This window comes from Panthera tigris, chromosome X, assembly GCF_018350195.1.
Source record: "Panthera tigris isolate Pti1 chromosome X, P.tigris_Pti1_mat1.1, whole genome shotgun sequence".
Taxonomy (NCBI): Eukaryota; Metazoa; Chordata; class Mammalia; order Carnivora; family Felidae; genus Panthera; species Panthera tigris.
Window position 1 is genome coordinate 9,351,444 of NC_056677.1, and position 22,661 is coordinate 9,374,104.

The 22,661-nt window shown below is 45.6% G+C and overlaps 1 protein-coding gene across 1 annotated transcript in view; it reads left to right on the forward strand.

The window, feature by feature from the left end:
* Positions 1–22,661, forward strand: part of FRMPD4 (FERM and PDZ domain containing 4) — a 789,303-nt gene that overhangs the window by 755,480 nt on the left and 11,162 nt on the right. Inside the window, exons 8-14 of the mRNA XM_042974957.1 lie at positions 1,447–1,554; positions 5,707–5,838; positions 9,513–9,632; positions 15,268–15,404; positions 18,146–18,272; positions 20,460–20,549; positions 21,116–21,298. Coding sequence (XP_042830891.1) covers positions 1,447–1,554; positions 5,707–5,838; positions 9,513–9,632; positions 15,268–15,404; positions 18,146–18,272; positions 20,460–20,549; positions 21,116–21,298 — 897 coding nt within the window. The remainder of the gene's footprint in view (positions 1–1,446; positions 1,555–5,706; positions 5,839–9,512; positions 9,633–15,267; positions 15,405–18,145; positions 18,273–20,459; positions 20,550–21,115; positions 21,299–22,661) is intronic.

A 22,661-nucleotide genomic window follows, 5' to 3' on the forward strand; every position in this document is an offset into this window, starting at 1 on the left:
GACAGCTCTTGGGGTCAGTCATCACCCGCAGCTCCTCTGCCTCATCACAGGCCTGTGTGTGGCAGGGACCTTCAGTCTCAGGTCAGCTCCTCAACCTTTGGGACCATCTTCATTTTCCATCTGCTCTTGCTCTGCTGAGTCATCGGGTATTATTTCGTGTCGGGTTGGAGGCAAACCAACTCAGTGAATCGGGTAGTAGGCAAGTCATGTGTGAAGTCCACAGGAGAAAGGAGAGGGAGGAAATTCAGAGAAAGGAACAGGAAGCGAAAGCCACGGAGCCTCTTCTGGAAATGCTCAGGGACTGAGTTCCATTGGATTCGCGGTAGGACATTAGCCAGTCTCTGGACATCTTGTCTTCAGTTTCTTCATCTGTAAACAAGGGACATGTGGTTTCAGGATTGCCGAGTTCCACTTGACTCCTATGACTTCGTGACCAGCTACATGTGAGAAACACACTTCACTCTAAGGATTGGCAGAACTCCAACATGCCTTCCTTCTTCCCCTGCCCTCTCCCCCTATTTCCAATTAAAGAGAAAATTCAAAGGACCATGTTTCTGCTGTTTACTTTTGGTCATGTCTCCAGCATCTGTTTTTAAATTATTTTTAAGTTATGATGTTTGTTAGAGACTTAGTTTTTTTTTTTAATTTTTTAATGTTTATTCTTGAGAGAGAGAGAGGCAGAGTGCAAGTGAGGGAGGGGCAGAGAGAGAGGGAGACACAGAATCTAAAGCAGGCTCCAGGCTCTGAGCTGTCGACACAGAGCCCGAGGCAGGGCTCGAACCCATGTGAACCTTGAGATCGTGACCTGAGCCAAAGTCGGACACTTAACCGACTAAGCCCCCTAGGTGCCCCTAGACTTAGTATTTTAATCTCTAACACACTACCTCATTCCTTATATGTCCCCTTTGAGTTTAAGGAACATTCCTAAATGGGTTAAAAATTATTTCATAAAATAACTTTATACTTAAAGCTTGTGAATGCTCGGTACTCCCTTTTCATGACTTCTGCCAAGTTCCAACGGGCATCGCATCAAACGTCATCATTACTGGCCCTCGTTCTTTTCTAGGTAGCCTGCTCTGCTAAAGTCTGTGCGTGTTGTCCTAAGCATTGTGGCTTAATTACAAAGGCATCATGTCTGTCATTGTGTGTTCTACTGGGAAACCTTGACTGAGGAAAAAAAAAAAAAAGAAATTCATCTGATTTGTTTTCTGATGGAAAAACGTTCTTTCATTTGAATCGACTGAGTTATTTGTAGCTGGAAAAGAAGAGATTTCCTCTGAACAACTAAACTCAGATATCACCAGAGAGACCCCTTTTAGCCTTAGAGAGTTCAGTTGGTGGTGGTGGTGTTTTATGTTGTGATTAGAATAAATTGTAGGTAGGTGCTGTTTCTGCAAAGAACAGAATTCTACTTTGATCTTCTTCTTTGTTGTTGTTGTTAAACAGGAAACTGTTAAGGATAATTCACTTCTTTTTATGCCAAATGTTTTGAAAGTGTATCTGGAAAATGGGCAGACCAAATCATTTCGCTTTGACTGCAGCACCTCCATAAAGGTAAGCGGACTCGCTAAACTCTACACCTGGACACCGGCAGGTACGGCGCGAGTGACCCTGTCGGTCTCGTGTGACAGCACCTTCTCTCAGAGCTATCTGTTTATTGCTGAGATTTCTTTGGTGGCTTCCAAATAAGGGCGCGTATGAATATTTAAAAACAAACCAAAACCAGAAGCTTTAATTAAGAAGGTTCTGCTGCGTGTGTGTGTGTGTGTGTGTGTGTGTGTGTGTGTGTGTTGCAAAATGATATAACATGCTATCACTGACAGATCGCTAGGGTTAGTCACTTTAATGCAACTCCAGTTTAATTAAAATAGTGTGGCTGTCCCCAAGAAGGCTTGGCACCCTGCCCCAAAGCCAGCATGATTTCGTAGCGATGTCAGCCACCGAGAGGATGAAGACGTTAGCCGTTCATTGAGTATCTGTTACTGTGGTGTCCAGCAAAAACGAGGGCGAGGGGGCGCCTGGGTGGCGCAGTCGGTTAAGCCTCCGACTTCAGCCAGGTCACGATCTCGCGGTCCGTGAGTTCGAGCCCCGCGTCAGGCTCTGGGCCGATGGCTCGGAGCCTGGAGCCTGTTTCCGATTCTGTGTCTCCCTCTCTCTCTGCCCCTCCCCCGTTCATGCTCTGTCTCTCTCTGTCCCAAAAATAAAATAAAAAAAAACGTTGAAAAAAAAAAAAAAAAAAAAAAAACGAGGGCGAGAATAATGTAAAGGTAACATTTGCTTTTAATTGCTGTCACGAATTTCATGGAAATAATGCATAAAAAGGCAGAAACGAGGCATGCTTCTCAGGAGAAGGGGTGAAAAGGAAGAGGCGCAAAACAGTCCTATTATTGCAAAGCCACAGGTGAGTTTTACATAATGGGTATTATAACAAAGCAGATGGGTTCTTTCCCTCCATGCTTCCTTCCTGGGGAAGAAAAGTGCATATTCTATTTTTTATTGGACAAAAGTGTGTTCCGAAATTGATTGTTCCCTAATGCCTCCAGCAGCCTAAAATAGGCTTTCTTCAAATGGCACAATAAAAGAGGTTTTATTGAGGTTTAAAAAAAAAAAAAAAACCCTAGTGATGATCTATACAATAATGTATCAAGAGAACATCAACTCTGTGATAAAAACGTCTATCAATAGTCAACCCCTCATTCTCGGCGTTTAAATTAATCAGCATAGGCCTTATAAGTGGCAGCATTTCTGCGAAGGCCCACTCACTGTGCATTCTTACTGCCATGATACTAGCAGGTGGCCTGTTTGGAATTGCTTTGAATAGGTGGCGATCTAGCAGGTCATAGAGCAGACCATGTTCTAGATTGATGATGGAGGGTGTAAGCCATCCTTAAAATCCTTCCACGGCAAGCGTCAACTCCGTGCAAGGCTGCTCGTTTTATTTTTTTTTTTTTAAACGTTTTTATTTATTTTTGAGACAGGGAGAGATAGAGCATGAACAGGGGAGGGTCAGAGAGAGGGAGACAGAGAATCTGAAACAGGCTCCAGGCTCTGAGCTGTCAGCACAGAGCCCGACGCGGGGCTCGAACTCACGGACCGCGAGATCATGACCTGAGCCGAAGTCGGCCGCTTAACCGACTGAGCCACCCAGGTGCCCCATTTTAAATACTGCTCGTTTTAAATACTGACTGACAGAAGCCCTTTTCCTTTATTCCTACTCACGATCCTTGTACGGTGAGGTGTTACTCTCATTATTGATCCGCTAGCCTAGAGGTGGGCAGGCTTTTGCTCAGATTTTTTTCTCACAAAAAAATCACGGCGTTTACATAGACTATCTACTATCTATCTGACCACCAGCTAAAGACACTTCTAGCAGGCAGTACGCTCCAAGGGCTTACAGTTTACCCCCCAAGAGCCAGGAGCAAAGAGACAAACCTTTCTTCGGGCAGGACTAATCCTTTTCTACACAGACCGTATGGAAATGAGTGGGCATGGCCAGACGTAGTCTGAAGGCCTCGAGCTGCATTATTACAACCCCTCTGAAGCTCCAGCTTGTTCTCTGATACCCAGTGGTCAGGAAAGCGCCTTGCCATTGCTCCCCGCCACCCCACCTGAAGATACACGTAAAGACTTGAATGCATTCCTTAACAGAAATACGCGTAAATTTCAAGGAGAGCCCTGTTGTTAATTCCCTGCGGCCTCTGTATTATGGGAACCCACGCGAGACTGAGGTTGACTTCCCCGAGGGTGGCAGATGGCGAGGAGAAAACAGGGAACAGTGCAGAGTTCACGGCGAACGATAGGATGGTGTTTAACAAAATTTGCCAAAATTCTTGCTACAGTATCGCAGTGGAGAAAAGCTGTTGCGATCGATTTTCCAGTGTCCTCTCGGGTGATTCAGGAGAATATTTTACAACATGCTTGTTGCCACACAAAGGCTGGTTTTGTTCGTTCTTTTCTGGGCCTTGAACAAAAATTAGGAAGCCGAGGACCTTTTTATGAAATTCAGTATAGTCGAGGCATTTGTGTTGAATGCCACTCTTAGGTGGTGAGTGGGTATGGGGATCTTTGTTTTGTAGGGGTCTGAAGAAACTGAGAAAGGTCTATAGGGAAGAATCAAAATTTCAGAGAGATCACTTCAAAAAAAAAAAAAACCTCCATGTCATTACAGGGTTTTTCCATCTTGGCATTGTTGATACTTTGTTTGGAGCAGGGAATTCTTTTTTTTTTTTTTTTAATTTTTTTTTTAATGTTTATTTATTTTTGAGACAATGTGAGAGACAGAGTGCAAGCAGCGGAGGGGCAGACTGAGGGAGACACAGAATCTGAAATAGGCTCCAGGCTCCCAGCTGTCAGCCCAGAGCCCGATGCGGGGCTCGAACCCACGAACCGTGAGATCGTGACCTAAGCCGTAGTCAGATGCTCAGCCGACTGAGCCATTCAGGCGCCCCCGGAGCAGGGAATTCTTTATTGTGGGGGCTGTCCTGTGCACTGTAAGATGTTCAGCCACATCCCTCAATGTCAATAGCCTCTCCAACCCCATTGTGACAACCAAAATGGTCTCCAAAAGCGGCCAAATGTTGCTGTAGGGCAGAATTGCCTTAGGATGAAAAGCACTGTTCTTTGGAGTTTTTAGCAACGGCGTGTAAATTATCCCGAGAGATCACTTAGTTTCTGAGGACATGGAAAAAAAAAAAAGTAATGGGGTTTTTTTTTAATTTCATTTCAAACGAGAGCTCATCTACTAGTTTTCAGATCATGAAAAAAATAAGTCACTTTTTTTTTCATTTTCAAAGACACCTATCTGATCCTAAAGGTTTAATCCTTTAAAGGATTGCTTGTTCATTCTACCCTCCCCAGAGATTCAGAATAAAAGCTAATATATGTATATTGTTCTAGTGCCCTACCTCTGTCAAACAGTGCCACAATAAATGTGTTCTCTGTATGAACTCATTCAGTCCTTGTATCTATTCTGACATATAAGGTATTCTCATCATCCCTGGGTTATAGATAAGGGCATTAAGACACTTCCGAGTTTGATAACTTGCACGGAGGTGCACAGCTAACGTGAAGTCGAGCCGGGTGTGGAAACCAGATTCTTTCCAGATCCCACATTCCAACCATTACCGCATGCTCTTAACAGAAGGGTAGACTAAGGGTCAGCAAACGTTCTCTGTACAGGGCCAGGGAGCAAATATTTTAGGCTTCACAGACCATACAATCTCAGTTGCCGATGCAAGGGGCAAAAGCAGCCATCGACACTATGTAAACAAATGAGTGTGACTGTGTTTCAATAAAGCTTTATTTATACAAACAGGTGAGGTGGGGAGCAGATTTGGCATACAGGGGTATTCTGCCCACCCCTGGGGTAGACCACTTTCCAAGGTGGTTTAATTGCACCCCCCCCCCCCATCTAGAAGAAGGGGAACCGAACCCACTCCACTGTACAAGTTATTGATAAGCTTTCCAAGTTAAGACAAGCGAGCACCTCCCCCAGCTAGTCCCCCCGTTGCCTCCCTGTTTCTGAACTCCATAACGATCCGGGGTGGTGGGAGAGGTCAGGAAAAGGAATATCAAGCTTCAGGATCCAGGCATCGTATAAAACTTACAGATCCGAAGCCTATTCGAGCAACACTTTTCGGTCATGGTAAACTCTGCAAGAGAGCCGTGTTGGTTTTGATAGCATCTTGTCAATGTTTCCTCTGTAAGGATGTCATCTTAACTCTTCAAGAGAAGCTCTCCATCAAAGGCATCGAACACTTCTCCCTCATGCTGGAGCAGAGGACGGAAGGGGCCGGAACCAAGCTGCTGTTGCTTCATGAACAGGAGACTCTAACTCAGGTGTGTGACATCACACTCGCAGGTGAGAGCAGAAATTATGCCTGCCGGTGAGAGCCCAGGCCATCTGGCCCCAGAATTCCCCTGTCCTCTCCTCCCTTCAGTGTACTCACTGAGGCCCTGGGGATCCCCACTAAAGAAAGCTCTGGCATTCACAATGGGTTGTACACCTCCAGGTGACGCTTCTCTATTTTGTTCATTTTTCTGTAGCCCGTCAGTCGGCGTCACGTGCGGAGTTGCTAAAGACTCGGCACGTACTTGTAAGGGTTAAATTGTACTGTAGGGCTAACGCTTAGCTTGAAAGATAACAACTTTGTTCTGACACTAAAGGTCGAAAGATAACAGCCTTGCTTTTACTCTTGTAAATCATACTTCATACTCTTGTGAATCAGGCTTTACCAACGAAGGAAACAAAAGCTCAAAAAAAGAGCATCAGAGACAAGGTCAAGGAGATCCACTGGTTGCAACCTAGCGGCAGAAAGTCTAAAATAATCACCTCATTCGATAACTGTTTCTGACTCATCTGGCAACTGTTTCTAACTCCTCTGGGAACTGTTTCTCTGGTCTGTTCCCAGATAATGATAAAATGATGTGATCGGCTTTAAAAACTCTGTACCCCGGCTGTTCGAAGCCACACTCTTATCAAGAGTGTTGGTCCCGATCGGTCGGCCTTGCCTCTCATTGTAATAAACTTTGTTGCAACTGTCACTGGTGCCCGTGGCATTCTGTTTCAGGAGTTGTGTGGATGCAACATACTCCCTGGGAATGTGGCTCCGCAGAATCATGTTTTATGTCATGGGAAGGACTTGTTCGCCTGCTTTGACAATGCATCTCTCGAAACCATTGAAAAGAAATGGCTTCTGAGATTATTTAAATTAAACCAGAATCCTAGTTAGTTGTCTTAAGTTCTGGGTGCACACTTGCCTGTTTGTGGAGGCTTGAAATGCCCACCCCAGTGCTGCTCACTGTCAATGCTGGATCCACCAGTGCGTCCCAGTTCCTGGCCACCAACAGGCCACCCCCATCTGTTCTCTGGGGAGACAGGCAGGCTGCTTGGCTGCTGAATTCAGCGTGGCACCCTCCTTTCTCTCGTGATTCCGCACACGCAGTCTTTGCCGGAGGTAGAAGGGATCTCAGCCGACTCCTCTTACGGAGGAGAGCTCAGTGAGTGAGGAGGGAACTTTAGGGAGGGGGAGACCAGGAGGAGGAGCAGGAGGTGCCCCCCAGACGGACGGGGTAGCAGAAAGCGTTGTCGCATTTAAGTCTTCGCGGTTGCTGCGTAATTAAAAGCTGGTGCCCCGCGAGTTGGGTCCCACGACATGCCTAAGTCTCTTGATTCAGTCCAACTCAGTGCAGGGAATTAGTTATAAAGCTGTCGTTTGTGTACATTTACAGCCCTCGATCTACACTTGACCTATTTTTCTCAGGTTTGAATCTACCTAGAGATACTTTAAACCGCTTCTAATGATCGTTTCTTGTTTTAACCTGTGCCAAAACTCCCTTGGAAACCGATGACTTACTTTATGCTTTGTTACAGGGGAGCAACCCCCGATATTCAGAATCCCACATGGGCAAGATCACTGTTTGGCTCGGAGTTCCTCCCGAAGCCGAACTTAAGACAAGGGTTTGGGTGCCCGTGGTTTATGGGGAGGAGAGATCCGGAAACACTGGGAGAGGGAGGGAAATGGGGCAGGGGCATCTTCCGGCTGGTGGTGGTGTGGGCTGCTTCCGAGGACAGGTGCTCCCTGGCCGCGCAGGGTCGCCTGGTGCTGGCCAGTGGTCGCCGGTGTTTGCAGGAAGTAGCCTTCAGCTCGTGGTCATAAATGCCAAGGGGATATGGGCTGACAGCCAGTAAGTAGGAGTCTAGTGAAACTTCCCACAACCTTTTGATATTGCTAGATACACTCTCCCTCTGAACTTCTATCTACCGCACAGCCTTTATGGGAAAGCTTCTTGCTGGTTTAGCAGGACACAGATTCTTTCAACGTGTCTTCTGGAGCTAGGCAACCATGACTTCTCATTCCAGACTGATCTCCAGGTTTTTAAATTTCCGTTAAAATGTTAGAAGGAAGCAGAAAGCCTGTAACACTGATTTTTCCCTTCTCTTTGTAGAAGTGGCTGTGTTTATCAGAACGAAAAGCAAAGTGTTAAAACTTCAAGTATGCTCCCTAGAAAAGAAAACTTATGGATTTAAATATCCTGAAACGAATCAGCTATATGCCTTTGAAATCACTGCATTTGAAAAGCTAGATCAATAAAGTGTTTATAGGCATGGTAGAAAATGAGAGTAAGTATAAGAAATGTGCACGTTTCCAGGAAATTGTTTTCTTGTTTTAGGGACTGTTATTTTTATGGGCTGCTGTTTCTAATGAGTCTAAAGCACTTTAGCCTACTGACGATAAAAATAGGCTCAAGGTCGCTTGTGGAAAATTCAGGAAAGATGGATTCTAAGCAGTAATGAAAGGAGCTGGAGATAAAATGATACCTGACTTTCTAACATCAGCACAGACCTTCAGACAAAATACCCTAGGACATCCCCATAAAACCCCACAGCAGACCCGAGCCACGCTACTGGTCGCTTAGGTGCCCGTATTTTCTTCTTCCTGGTTTGCTTGACCACCAGCCAGCGATGAGCAGCCCCCGGCCCATGGGCTCGTGAGTCCACTTGGCTTTGTGATCCTGCCCACAGCCAGAAAGCTGGGTCAGGGTTTCTACTTCTCAGTATGCCTTTAAAAGGAGTATGTGTTTTCCCATTGAAATTCTTCTACTCAACAAAATTAGCAATGTAAACTGTAAGAATACACACACACACACACACACACACACACACACACACACACACAACATGGGGTTCAATGAGGCTATTGCTGTTCCTCTTTCGAATTTTAAATTCCAGTTCACGAACACTTTTATTTTGCCAGATTTGTCCTCTAAAAAAACAAAAGTAGTTACAAGTCCGTGGAACTGCATACACATCCATAGAAAACACATTCAAGGGCAATGCACTCATTCACCTGTTTATTAAGCACCTACTATTCATTGGCCGATTCCCTTTTGTTGCAAAAGGAATTACGAATTACGAAACCTAACCGCTAGTAGCCGGCGCATGCTGTGCTGGGTAAAAGGGAAAACAAAACGGTCCGTGGTCCTCAGCCCCAAAGAACCTGTGGAGTATTTGAAGCTCCTTTGAAACGATTTGAACAATGTCGTGATACCAAAAAGTGCGGGGTAGTTTGGAAACTTGTGGATTCCAGAATTAGCGCACGGGCCCAAACTTGCATCTTCCTACTTTCCAGTCTTCTTCAGAGGGCCAACCTCAGACCCCTGGCACCCGTTCCGTCCACATCAGGAAACTCCCATCCCCCTGGGACGGCCTGGAACCAAGGACTTTTCAGTGGTCCGGTGGCTCCGTGATGAGGGTTGTTGCCTCTGTTTAGTGTCCTCTCCTGCCTGACCTGCTTCGCCCACTCCCTTACTGGCCTCTCCTGGGAGCAGTTCTTTAGTAAGACCCTCATGTCAGGGTCTGCTTCTGGGGAGCAAGACCCAGGGTCTGAGCAGTTTTCGGGGAGTGAGTATCTATGACACAGAGTAAAAGACCTTCGACCACCTCCTTCTCTGGCGTTCAAAGTTGCCTTTGCCTGCACTGAAGGATTCTTGTGATCCGTCTGCTCTTCTAGGTGACACAGCGGCCCAGCTCCCATAAGATGAGGTGTCTTTTCCGCATTAGCTTTGTCCCGAAGGATCCAATTGACCTCTTACGGAGAGATCCAGTTGCATTCGAGTATCTCTACGTCCAGGTATGTGAGAATTTGGGCATGTTTTATATGAATATTGGGGGATAAATTAAATGTGGGGCTTTTTCCCCTAAAAATGACTCTGTTTTGCTGCTTTCACTTTTGAAATAATTTCATAAGTATGAACACATGCTCACCTCCCTGTCCCGCGCTCCAGCGCGCGCGCACACACACACACACACACACACACACACAAGTTCATTTACCAAATCATGGTCATTGATTTGGTAAATGAATGTCATTTACCAAGTCATGTTCATTTACCCCTAACTACTTCAGTGTGTATTTTCTAATAACAAGGAAACTGTCTTATATAATCATGGTCCAATTAACAAAATAAGGAATTGTAACACCGATGCATTGCCGTCCTCGTGTGCAACCTATATCCAGATTCTTCCTACTGTCCCCAAAATGGCCTTTATGTCAGTTTTTTTTTTTTTTTTTTTTTTCTAGAACAGGATCCACTCCAGGATCCCATTTTGCATCTCGGTATCATGTCGCTTTAATCTCCTTAAGTCCAGAACATTCCTCATTCTTTCTTTGACTTTCAAGGCTTCGACAGTTTTGAGGAGTGCTGGCCAGTTATTTTGTAGAAATCTCGGAATTCGAGTTCCTCTGATGTTTCTCTCCTGATTAGGTTGAGGGTATGTCATTTGGGCAGAGGCATATGATGATGTCAGTTTGTCCCCTTCATGATGAGGTTAACTTTGACTCTTGGTTAAGGCAACGTTCTCCAAGTTTATCCATCCAGAAGTTACTACTTTTTTTGTGATTAATAGGTAATTTGTGGAGAGTAATCAATACCCTTTCACTCACCAGTTTCAGTATTCATTCATGCGTCTTGCCTGAATCCGTTATTACTGCAATGGTTTTAAAATGATGATTTTTCTAATTCCATTATTTCTTCTTCATTGATTAATTGGCATTCTGCTATGAAAAAGATTTTTTCCCTTTGTCCTTTATTTACTCATTTATGCACTCATTTATTTGGTGCTTAGAGTGTTCTGAAATAGGATATTCCTTATAATGGAATAATTCATTTCAAGGCAATAAGACTTTAAAAAAAAAAGTATCCTTTGCAGACTGACTATATCTAATTCTGGGTTATAATTCTCAAAAAACAAGGCTTCCAGAGATGAGAGTCTTCGCTAGTTTGCCCCAAAGGGAATTTATTCGTCTGACTTTAGGAGATGTTCTTGTATTTTTCCCTAACTGCTACCCATTACTCTCGCTTAAATTCCCAGTACAATCACATTAAACAGTAAGAACCCATTTACCTGAAGTTTAAGCATCTCACATTAGAACTACTCAGAGATTGTAAACCTAAATGTAACCTCCCCTGACAAAAAAGGGAGAAAGTGCCAAAGTGAGGCAAAAACAACAACAACAAAACCCCAAAGACGTGCCCCCTTTGGTTAGACATACCTGTGTAAGGCCAAGACTTCTGGAGCCATAAGAAATAAAACACAAAGAAGGTGGGAAAAGAAAAAAAAAGAAACATTTGTTCAGCCTAGGTAGTTGATACACTGGTTTTGTTTTACTAGTCTCAGTATTTTCTTGTATGTTTCAAAGCTCCCATTCTTGTATATTTCAAAGCTCCCGTAGTCTTTAAAACGTTGAGTGGGAAAAGAAAACAAGTAGAAGATGGCACAGAGACAGAGGTCAGGTGCATGCCAGAGGTTGGGAATGGGGACATAAATTAAAGTGGCAATAATCCCTGGAGAACAGAAATTAAAGCGAAGGCAAAAGAAGCCGGATGTACTAGAACATTCTAGCAGATAGGGCACTAAACGCAAGGCTCACTTAAACGTCCCCCACCTCGGTGCTCTTTGGAAGAGATTCTGGTACTTACAGCTCAGTAGGATGATTGATGTTCATGAAGATAATCCTGAGTCATCTGGAAAAGGCAAGTAAAGATATGTGCAGTGTACTTTATACCGTTTCCTACCCAGAACAGTGAAACTGTCATGACCTGGGTTTTTTAAATGTTAAACTTGGGCCACCCGGACCCCTCAACTCTATCCCCTGTTCCCCAGCGGGCCAAGTGACCCAGAGGTGACTGCCTGATTCTCAGCCGATGCGTTACTGCCTCTTCCCCTAGCCCTGCTGAGAACCAAGCTGGGGCTCTGCCGTGGCTGCTCAGATGATGTGCTACGTTTTTTGGCTTGTTAGTTGCAATTAAATAGTTACACAGGTGCCAGTCAGTGCGTGGCTGTAGACAGATGCGTTCACTTGTCATTCGCTATAATTAATGTACTCACCCCATTCACAAGGTGCTGCTTCGAAACTGTTCTACTCTGCTTCTGCTCTAAACATCCCATTTTAAAACGCCCATGGCCTTTATGAAAGAGGAATGTGGTTGTTTCTCCTGGGAAGGACCGACCTCTTAGGTAGACCAGGAGGACTGCTAAGCACAATTCTGTTTAAGGTGTGTCGATTCAAATCTAATGCGGTTCGTCGAGATCTTCCTGATTCGAAAGAGACACTTTTTATACGTGTGGGGCTGTTCTGCGAAGCAGAGACCCTGCCCAGCGATCTTGCCCCGGGGGACTGGCAAAAGACCGGTGACATTTCTGCTGTCCCCCCTTGGGTGTTGCACGGGTGGTGGACTAGCCCGCCACCCCTTCGAGGATTAGCCAATGGAGGGAGGAAAGGAGGTGGGAAGCCATGTGTGCTGGGCCAAAATTAAGCTACCATCGTCTCATATGTCCTCCGCTGAGAATAAGAAATGAGAATTTCTTGGCATCCGACTCTGTTTCACAGAATGCGAGGTATGTCCAAAATAACTTCTCTGTCGAACAGAAGTCAGTGGATCTGCAAATGGCGCTGTGTGCCCATGTCGATTTTAAGGTACCAAAAAGATGCCGTAAAATTAGCCTAGAGAACAAAAGAGTAAGGAGAAGCCATATGTACATTACAGTGTATATTACCATATACATTACGCTATATAATGTGCAATGTACATTGCAAAGACGAAACTCAACCTTGTGGGTTGCTGTTGAGGACAATAGCCATTGACTAGATGAACCTTGGCAATGAAAATAGAGGCTTGAGGGTGGTAACATCTGTTAATCGCCTACTCATTACTGGGCCACGAGGTATTCTGCAGATGTGAGTATATATAGTGACAGAAAGCCCTGGTAATTCACACTGTTGTAACTCATAATTACCTGTCCAATATCTACGAAGAAAAAGATGGTTACACCAACTAGTAAATGGGACAACACCTGAGAGGCTACGAAATATTTTAAAACACTTGAACAGCCTCGGTTGCCTTTTTAATACCTAACATGTTCATGATAAATGAACTTTCTGTGGGCCTAAAGTAGTCTATCGGGACCTCTATTTGGCAAAACAATGACCACCATTTGCTCGTGTTAACTGTATTTTAAGTAATGTGATTATGAGTAATAAAAGTATGATTCGTGCCATAAAATAAATATATATATATATATATATATATATATATATATATATATCAGACTTCACACTAATTCTCCAGGATCAGTCTGAACTAATTATATAATGTAATTAAGTGACTAATCACCTTGACAAAGAACTCACCCAGAAGTCTGGTTAAATACAGGGTGTGAAAGGGATGGGAAAAAACTATCCCAGTCACAACTCTTAGGAGAAGTCCTAGTGGTGACTCAGCCTAATAAAGCACATTCCAGTCTGTGAAACATCCTTAGAGATGTACCAACAACCTTGAGAGTGAGCCCATTTTTCAGGTAAGAAGACAGACTCGAGAGAGATGAAATGCCATGTTCGAGGCCGTTTGATGAGTAGCTGACAGAGCCTAGGACTAAACCTGGAGTCTTTGTCTCCAAATGCTGTGCTATAATCCTGTGTCGAGTGCTTATTATGGCCTGGTGCTGTGCCAAGTGGCTTCCTCTCCCTCATCCTTCATGAGACTGTAGGATGAGCCTCAACCCCATGGTGTCCCTTTATGGACACCCCTAGGCTCTTGGAAATAACTGGTAAACCCAACAGCAAAACAAAATGGCTGCCTTCACTCAGACCACCCTGTCTCCCACCTCATACCAGACCTGCTTCCAATAAGGAGTGCTGTGCAATCCAGATAGGTGTGAGCTTTTCAGGAGGAGTGAAGGTAGAAGCCCATGTTAAAGATGGAGGCAGGGAGAGGAGGTGACTTCCCTCTTAGGAGCAAGGGGACAAGCTGAGAGGCACGAGCCTGGAGCCCGGGGACAGAGTGTGCATTGCATGGCACCAGTAGGGCATGGGTAAGTATTTGAAGGGTAAACGTTGTGTGCAGAAACCATTCAGGGGTACATGTTCCCATTTGGTAAAGTCAATGCATGAAGGGGTCACAAATGTGCTTTGCTGGGAAGAGAGGTAAATGTTCTGATACAGTTTTGCATTTGAAATCTTCTTGGGACAAGGCAAAGCAGGAAGAAAGAGGCTAAATATCATAGTTTCTAGCCCCAAAGCCTAGTTTTCCAGAACAAAAATAAGTGTGTGTGTGTGTGTGTGTGTGTGTGTGCACGCACGCGCACACACACACACACACACACACACACACACAAAATATGCTGAAGCTACGCTGTGCTTCCAGGTGACGTATAGCTCAGTGCTTTGCCCCTAACGAGCAAGCATGCCCGGTGAGAACCAGTCACTGTGGTCACACTAGACTTTGCAAGTTGCAACACGCTCTCAGCCACCCTTGTGTTTGATGCTCACCACACACCCTGTGAGGTAGGCATCTCCCTTTTACAGATGAGCAAACTGAGGCCCAGAGATGTGGCGTGACTCCCTCAGAGTCGCAGCAGGGGCGGGTCACCGCTGGAGTGAACTGAGGGTTTTAATGGCTACGCTTTAGTGAGTGCACATTCAGTATTGGCAGTGCTCCAGCGGCGTCATTAGCGTGAGTCCCCGTCGCACAGATGAGTCAACTGAGGCTGCAAGAGTAAAGTGGTTGAAGCTACAGGCACAGGTGGGCATTGGCAAAGCCACGATTCGGAAGCAGGTGGGTGTGAGGCCGGGGCTGCTGCTGTCCAACCCCTTGCTAAACCTGCCTCCCCCCTGAACTGCTCTCGAGAGCTAAATGGAAGTTAATGACATTGGTGATGACCGCGGTTGACGCGTATGAGCACTCACGACTTCCCAGGGCTTCACATCGTTAGCTCATGTCCTCCTCACCACAGCCCTGTGAATGGGGAAGCGCTACCGTGCCCGATTTACAAAGGAGGAAACCGAGGCACGGCACAATTCAGGGATTTGCCCAAGTTCCCACCCCTGTGGAAGCGGAGGAATAGGATTCGAACCCGAGATTCCAAGCCCAGCACAAGTCGCATGCTGCTATCTGTGCTTTGCGCGTTCAGTTACAGCACCTGTGTTTGGAAATTTCGTACCTGAATTCCTAATTATTTTTACCAAAAGCTAAATATTTAAATAGCAGCTCATTTGTCGGTGAATGTTAAACGTTTTGTGCGGTCGCTGTGTTTGTGCATGTAATTAAATACTGACTGGGTTCCAAGCAGCCTGGTGGAAATGTTTCCACATTTAGCCCCCTTGCCTTTGACGGGAAGCTGGAACACTGGGTCACCTGTTCCTCGGAGGCAGCGCGCCGGCCGCCGGTTCTTTGACACGCTGCGCCCTCTGCTGGTCTCTTTTGCAGAGTTGTAACGACGTGGTTCAGGAGCGATTTGGGCCCGAGCTGAAATACGACATAGCCCTGCGGCTGGCAGCCTTGCAAATGTACATCGCAACCGTCACCACCAAGCAAACACAGAAAATCTCCCTCAAATACATCGAGTAAGTGTTGGCTCTCGGAGCCATTTCAGGCACAAAGATGCTGCCTCCGTAACGCCCAAGTGTATTTTCGATGCATGTCTCGATTTCCAAAATTGATCCTGCTCAAATCCAGGGCATTTGTTATAAACATGGGCAAAATATATGAACGTCATGTTCATTTTTGGTGGAAGAGATCCATTTCTTACATAACCCACCTTTAGAGAATTGTTTAAAATGAGGACCAGATTGAAAGCGAAGCGTACGTTTTAAAATTCCTAAACGGACTTGATTCCAAGCCAGGCTTTGGTCTCCGTGCTTCTCAGACATTAAGCTCTTTAATTCTCACGACATCCCTAGGAGATCAGTAGGATTTTAGCTGTATTTTACAGATGAGCAAACCCAGGCACATAGTGACTAAGGAACGTGCCCAAGTCACACAGCTGCTAACTAGAGGGGTCCGGATTCGAACCCAGGCAGTGGGACTCCATCTTGTGCTATAGGTCGTGTGATCAGTAGAAGCACCTGTGTTAAGACTGCGGCCTGCGTAACCTGAGATTGCTTTAGATTGCTGAGCTACGGTATGAAAGTAATGCTCTTAGCCAAAATCAGGAGGGATGGTATCTGTGGTAAAGAAATGTGGCCGCGGGAAAGGATGCCATACAATCAAATTTTGTTTCACGATTCGAATGTTGGCCAGAGAAGACTCCCTGTTAGAAAAAGGCAGTCGTGTTGCCCTCAGGTCTATTGAAGGGTCATCCTTTCAAGGAGAGCCCTCTGTCGCCCCGTCTGTATGCTTCCCGTTGGCAGGTGGCTCAGAAGCCGAGAGCAGCCATGCAGCTCTCTTAATCATGGCCGCTCTAATGCTAAGAGAGAGGAACGCTCCTATTTCAAAGTTCGTGGCAGGACCGAAGCCACATCTCCACGTAACACTCAAAGCCCTAGAGCCCTCTCCGCCTACACAGGTGATATGCAAGCTAATTGAAATCCCACCTTCCAAAGAAGCTTCCCATGGGCTGCCTGTTAAGCCTTTCTAACTTCCCAAGGTGCCAGGCGGACCCACCAGGGAGCAAAATGGCTTCTTCCCAATGAGTTCAGGAGCCCGTGTTGGGGAGGATCAGAGCCCCGGTTTGCTGATTCCAAGGCCACTGTTCTCAAAAGTCTCGGTTCTCCTGTCTACGCCGAGGGACAGATCCTTGTGTGCGATTTGAGAACCTCAGGCCTTCCATTCTCCACCCAGTCTTTTTCACAGATGCCTTATCTCTTGCCACACAGGCCATGACTGTCTCCTGAGAGAGACTCCGCCCACAAAGAGGTCTTCCGCTCAGTCGGACACATTCAGCCCCTCCTCGGTTCCCCTTCCTTATGTTTCGAGGGGGTGGATGATACTGGCTTCCATATGAAAAGGTGGCCTGTCCAACTTGGCACGGTTTTCAGACCACTTAGATGCCTTTCTCTTCCCGTTGCCTGTACGCACGTTTGACCGGTTTGAATATGGTACAGTCAGAAGCCTCCCAGAGATAACTGGCTTGAGGAAGAATCTTACAGAGTCCACAATAAGGTTCTCACTAATCAGTCCACTCACCCGACAACTGTTCACTGAGGCTTTTGTGTGGTATTCACACCAGGACGGTAGAAAGTTCAAGTAAGTATAAATTATAATCCTCAGCATCAAAGAACGTGTGGTCTGATTATACAGATATGAAAAGTAATGATCTAAAATAATGATACAAGCAGAATTCCCAGGCACCCCAGAAGGAGTGCCAGATGATGGGGAGAAATAATAAATACAAGTGGAAGAGGGGGAGGAGGAGGAAGAAATGGTGATCATGAAAAACACCATCATCATGATTGATCAAGTGGGGGAAGGCTGTCTTCCTACCCTTCTCTGGAGAGGATCTGGAGTAGGAGAAGTAACTAAACCTTCTTGAAGATCTTCATAACTTAGGAGACACTGCTTGGGCACATGACCCATCCGGATAGAGTTTGTAGAGTTCAAAATATGGAACCTTGTTGGGGTAGGGTTGTAGTCATTGCTGGGGAAATAGGACCTCTGCACGCATATATTAGCCCAGTTTTATCTGTTTTTCTTGTATATCCACCCCTATTTGTGATGTTTGCGCCTCCCCACCACTGCCACACATACTTAAGGATCACGAACCCCACCCTGATGCCACACCAGAGGCACTCCTCGTTCACACACACACACACACACACACACACGCGCGCGCAGCAAGAAATGTTGATTGAAGGAGCCAGATCTTCTGGCCGGGAGAGAAGTGTGTGTTTCTAGTGAAGTAGCCGTTGGTGAAGGAGAAGGGGAGGGCAGAATGGTTTGGGGGCATGAAGGGGTTGCATGGGCCCTTCTAAGTGAAGAGACAAAGCCACAGTGTGGGCAGACACGGAGCAAAAGACAAAGGAATGGAGAGAAATTGTATTGGAAGTACATACTCGGAGATGTGAATGAATTCAACGAGACTCAGAGGTGGGTTGGATAAATTGTCTCTTCAGTTCCCATTGGTCCCAAACGCATTCTCTCTGGAGAGGGAAGAATACGTTTCCTTTAGAATGCAAACAGATGTACTAATGATCAGATAGTATGTTTCCTGAGTGTGAATTCAAAGTTGCCTCCCTAATTGGGCACCTATCTCCATTTCCTGCCTTTCCCCGAGTTCATTTGTTCCATCGAACATCAGAGCGCCATTTTGCCTTAGATAACTAATCATCACAAGAATGTGAAATTAAAGATCTGCTCTTTATTGCAGAAAAGAATGGGGATTAGAGACTTTTCTTCCCTCTGCTGTGCTGCAAAGCATGAAAGAGAAGAACATAAAGAAAGCACTTTCACACCTTGTCAAAGCAAATCAAAACTTGGTACCACCGGGTAAAAAGGTATCACATTTGCATCTTAATAGAAAATGGATTTTAAAGAGAAAGGCTTGCATGCATTTTTAAAAATGTTTAAAATTAGCCCGTGAATAAAATACTTAGTACCACTTTTTCAGAAGCAGTAACACTGTATAACCCCAGCGCCCCCCCCCCCGCCTTTTTTTGACTATTAACCTGTTTCTAAGACTAGTGACAACTAAGTGTTCTTCTGGAAACTTATTTATTTCTTGTAAGCTACGGACTCCTTCTTGTACCGAGTGTGTGCACATTCACGTGTGCGTGCAAGAGAACCTTGCATAACCACTGAGACCTTGTGATTAGAGAATAGGATTGCAAGTTCCCATCCCATCAGGCTCCCGCTTACCACGCAGACCAGCTTAAATGCACAGCAGGCAGCAAGGGTCCTTGTGACCAGACACCGCGGTATTTACACCGGGGTTTCTCTACCCCCACCCCCCTGTTGGCATTTGGAATCATTCTTTGCGGGGAGGGGGGTGTTCCGGCGCATTGTGTGGTATTCAGCTGATCCCTGCTCTCTGCCCCCAAGATGCCCTCGGTTATGTCAAAGAAAAATGTCTCCAGACATTGCCAAATGTGCCCTGGGGAACAAGATCGGCCCTGGTTGACAACCACTGAATTAAATCTTACTTTTGAAGGGAAGATAAAATTATTTCTACCATTCACCATCATTACTGTTAAAATCTCCGTCCTTTTTTTTTTTTTTTAATCAGAAGAAACACAAAGGCCGCGTTCAAATAGATTGTTGGTCAGAATGGAGAGTTATGTTCATAGGGAATCGAAAGCAAAAGGTTTCAAGAACCAGAAAGGGGAACCTTAAAATACTGGCCTTATAAAACTGGAAGCAGGGAAACCAACCCAGAACACTTAACAATTGATACTGGCCATAGAAACGTGGGTAACTCTGATAAATCATTTTTACTGGCTGAAACGTACTTATTTCTGTTCCCTCCTCACCCCATGGCTTTTTAAAAGGTAAAATCGGGTTCGACACGCTATCAGCCACCATCGCCTTACTTCCTCGTTTCTGTGATCATTCCGCTCACGGAAATAGAGCTGGACGGCGTGGATCAGTCGGTAGAACATGAGGCTCTTGATCTCGGGGTTGTGATTTCGAGCCCCCCGTCGGGTGTAGAGATGACTAAATAAATAAACGTAAACCCGAAAGATTTTTTTTAATTTCTGTTCTGATTGGCCCAAAGCTAATTTTTTTTTTAATTGGCTTGATATGATTTTTTTCATGCATGGCCCACTGGTTTTGTAATAATTGGGATAACTGCTCTAAGATCTATTCATCACTGTTTTTCTATAAAGGTCAGTTTTTCTGGCCAAGAGTAAGTGGTTGCTTTCAAATCGATTTGCAAAATGCTTTGGGCTTTTGAAGGAAGTAGGATGACTGAACAGTGCTAACAATTGCATGAAGGGTAGTGCATTTTGGTATAGTTAATATTCCAGTATTTTTAAAAAAAAATGTTTAATGTTTTATTTTATTTTTTGAGAGACTGAGAGAGAGAGAGAGAGAGAGAGAGCACGAGCGGGGGTGAGGCAGACAGAGAGGGAGACACAAAATCTGAAGCAGGCTCCAGGCTCCGAGCTGCCAGCACAGAGCCCAATGCGGGGCTCGAACTCACGAACTATGAGATCATGACCTGAGCCGAAGGTGGTCACTCAACCGACTGAGCCATCCAGTCACCCCTACAATCCAGCACTTTTTTTATGATGTGTTCAAAACGGCTCCCCCAAACTCTGTGTACAGGTGAGTCTCCTGGACGGAGCCCGCCCCATCCCTACCCGCGATTGGAAAGCACCACTGGACTCTTGGAGTCCCCGATGACCGATGGTTCGGTGGGAAAACTTACCATCTTGTTTTCATTTGTTGAGCACCCTGGCCCAGTATGTCCATGCTCATGACCCATGCTCCCCTCACTACCACCCCACCGCCAATGCCTTCCCCCCACATAAAAAGGTTTTAATCTGGATTTCTTGTTGCAGCCCTTTCTCACGACACCAAATACACAGCAATTTACTTTGACTCCTTATGAAGAGGCCTTGTCTCACCCCATCTGTTGGTAGTAAGAGCATCAGGGTTTGCCCTTGTTTTTAGCTGGTCTCCAGCAGAAACAGACCCACCCCCAATGGAATTAACACCTGAGGTTTCTTTTCTCTCCTCAGCTCTCTGCACTGCAAGCCAAGGTCCATTATCTCAAGTTCCTCAGTGATCTTCGACTGTACGGGGGTCGCGTGTTCAAGGCAACATTAGTGGTAATTGCTTTTTCTTGCTTTCTCTTGGAAGCCACAGAAGCCTGCAAAATGTCACTGCCATAGGCTGTCTTGGATGAGCTGCCTTTGATGACAAAAGCAAATCAGCTGTGAATCTTTTCCAGCCTTCATTTCTAATCGACTGCACCACAGTCTGAAACTATGAGAAGAAATGTTAAACCAGATAACGCCGCTGCAGAATGCCCTAGAAAAAGAAACATGAAGAACCGAGAGAATTCATGCACGCTAGCAATGGCCTTGTTTTAAATCATTGGGCCAGAAGTTGCTTTCCTATTAAAAATGAAAAAAAAAAAATCCCCATTTCTAGAAGTGTCTCATGATTACGAAAATATGTGCTATGATAACATTTGCTTTCTACATTATTCATAATTTAGCAGAGTCTCGATGCAATCATAATGTCTGGTCCTTCTAATTGGATGATTTGGTGCAATATCACCAAAAAATCCTGTCTAAAGAAAATGTAATCTTTTAAGAACAGATTCTCAGGTTCAACTCTGCGTGGTGCTTTAGAGGTCTAGAACTTTTATATTTTTGTCACTATCTCTCAGCAGGCAGAAAAGCGCTCAGAAGTGACTCTTCTGGTGGGGCCCCGATATGGCATAAGCCATGTCATAAACACCAAAACCAATCTGGTGGCTCTTTTAGCTGACTTCAGCCACGTCAACAGGATCGAGATGTTTACCGAGGAAGAAAGCTTGGTGAGGGTAGAGCTCCATGTGTTGGATGTGAAGGTAAGTCTTTCAGATGTTGACACAGGGCCTCGATCTTAACAGCTCATTTGTGAGAACACCACTGATATTTACAAAGCAGTCAAAATTTCAGTGCGTGCAAAGGATCGGAAATGTGACAAGGTGAGGGGTGGCAGGGGCGGTAGGGGGTGGGTTGGGAGGGACGAAAATCCACCCAACCCGGGCCTGAGGCCTCCAGCCCTCAGTAAAGAGCTGTGTGATTTGAGGACAGAGTACATGAATCACAGAGAATGGGGAGATTTTTCCCTGCTAACCTTCTAGAATATTCATGTACAGAGAGTCAGGGAGATTTTTCCCAACTTTATTTAGAGCTCCCATTCCCTTTTGTCAGATTGAGTCCGTATGTGTTTATTCTTTGGGAAAAGCTGAGTATTTCAGTCAGTCTGTCTTTTTGTGGTGTAGCAGTTAGTACCGACAGCACATCGGGCCCTATGAATGTCATGGCCATTCCATTTAAAATAATAATCTGAGATTGTCGTCAAAGGGGAGAACTTTATTCCAGAAACAGGAAATTGATAGGAAATAATCCGGGTCCCCTGTCCCTACCTTCTTGTCCCAGTAGTAGACAAGTCCTTGGATTTGGGCCACGGTAACGTGGCTGTGTTTCCATGGAGAAAAGGAAACGGCGTGGACCAGGGGGAGTGCTGTGAGAACAGGCGGGGAGGACCCCCTCCCACCAGGGCTCTGTCTACACAGCAAACTGAGAAGCCTCAGTGTCCTCTGCAGCAGGAAGAAGTGACCCTGGAAGGGAGAGTATGGAGCTCAGTCATGGTGGCCACGGCTCGTGGCATTTCATGGGCTGACTTCAGGTCTCCGGTTGACTCCATGACAGTGGAAGTACAAGAACAGATTTGGAATGCCTGGCCCCGTCTGCGAGCAAAGATGCTAAGAACAATGCCCCGCCCCCCGTGGAAAAAGAGTAGGAGAAAGAGTGAAATCGGATGCAGTCATCACATACCTGATAACGGGATAATCTGGCCCGACGGAAGTAGGTGGCAAGACCCTACCGGTGGTTTCCTGCTTACGTGAAAGAATCGTGGGGTGCCTTGAGGGGAGACCTCCCCTGAAATGGAAAGAGAAGGCAGTTCATCACGTAGTATGTGGGCTTTTCGTGGGAAGTTAGATTCCATAGCCAGGGCCATCAGACCTGGCCAGGATCCTCTACCCGGGAATGAAAGCAAGAGCCAGTCGCGGACGTTTCTGTGTGTCTCTGGGTGTCGGCTTTTGTCTTGCTCCCTTGTTCCTCTCTCAAGTTCTCTCTCCTTCAACAAGAACAGACCAGTCGGTCATCCTTTCCAATTCAACGAGAATGAATGCTTCAACTGAACACTTCCTTCACCATATG